The sequence below is a fragment of the Nicotiana sylvestris genome, chromosome 9 (genome assembly GCF_000393655.2).
Source record: "Nicotiana sylvestris chromosome 9, ASM39365v2, whole genome shotgun sequence".
NCBI lineage: Eukaryota > Viridiplantae > Streptophyta > Magnoliopsida > Solanales > Solanaceae > Nicotiana > Nicotiana sylvestris.
This window is the reverse complement of record NC_091065.1, coordinates 50,199,820-50,200,807: the sequence shown is the minus strand read 5'-3', so window position 1 is coordinate 50,200,807 and position 988 is coordinate 50,199,820. Positions and strand designations below refer to the sequence as shown.

The 988-nt window shown below is 42.5% G+C and overlaps 1 protein-coding gene across 1 annotated transcript; it reads right to left on the bottom strand.

Moving 5' to 3' along the window:
- Positions 1–251: 251 nt before the first annotated feature.
- Positions 252–734, bottom strand: LOC138877560 (uncharacterized). Its single transcript, XM_070157178.1, has one exon. It carries the CDS (start codon positions 732–734, stop codon positions 252–254), a length of 483 nt encoding a protein of 160 aa, XP_070013279.1.
- Positions 735–988: the final 254 nt, after the last annotated feature.

The following is a 988-nucleotide window of genomic DNA, read 5'->3' as shown; positions in this document are numbered from 1 at the left end:
AAGTCCAAAATCATCCAATAAAGCTAACAAAATCATCAAAATTCCATTTCGGAGCCATTTACATACAAGACAACATCCGGTCAACCTTTTCAACTTAAGTTTCCAACCTTGAGACTAAATGTCCCAACTCATTCCGAAACCTCCCCGGAATCGAACCAACTACCCCGACAATTCACATAGCAATTCGTAAGCATAAAATAAGCAGTAAATGGGGGAACAGGGCTACAACTCTCAAAATGACCGGCCGAGTCTTACATCTTCTTCCTCTTAAACAAGCATACCTCCTCGAACAGGTCTAGAAACATTCCCGGAGTCTCAAATAGGCATGGATATCTATTCTGCATCTCCCGCTCGGTCTCCCAAGTAGCCTCCTCAACTAGATGACTTCTCCACCACATCTTCACTGAAGTTATATCTTTTGACCTTAACTTTCGAACATGTCGTCCCAAAATAGCTAGTGGCTCCACATCATAAGTCAAATCACCATCCAACTGAATCGTGCTGAAATCTAAATCATGAGACAGATCGCCGACATACTTATGAAGTATAAAAACATGAAATGCTATATGTAGACTCGACAGACTAAGTGGCAAGGTAAGCTTGTTAGCCACCTCTCCATTCCTCTGAAGCACCTCAAACGGCCCAATATACCGCGGGCTTAACTTTACCTTCTTCCTGAACCTCATAAGACCCTTCATTGGTGAAATCTTGAGCAGTACCTTCTCCCCAACCATGTAAGCAATATCACGAACCTTCCGATTGGATTAACTCTTCTATCTAGACTACACCGTATGAAACCATTCTTGAATCAATTTAACCTTGTCCAAAGCATCCTGAACCAAGTCAGTACCCAATAACCTAGCCTCACACGGCTCAAACCAACCCAGCGGAGACTAACACCATCTCCCATACAAAGCCTCATAGTGAGTCATTTGAATGCTCAATTGGTAGTTGTTGTTGTAGACAAACACTATGAACGACAGAAACT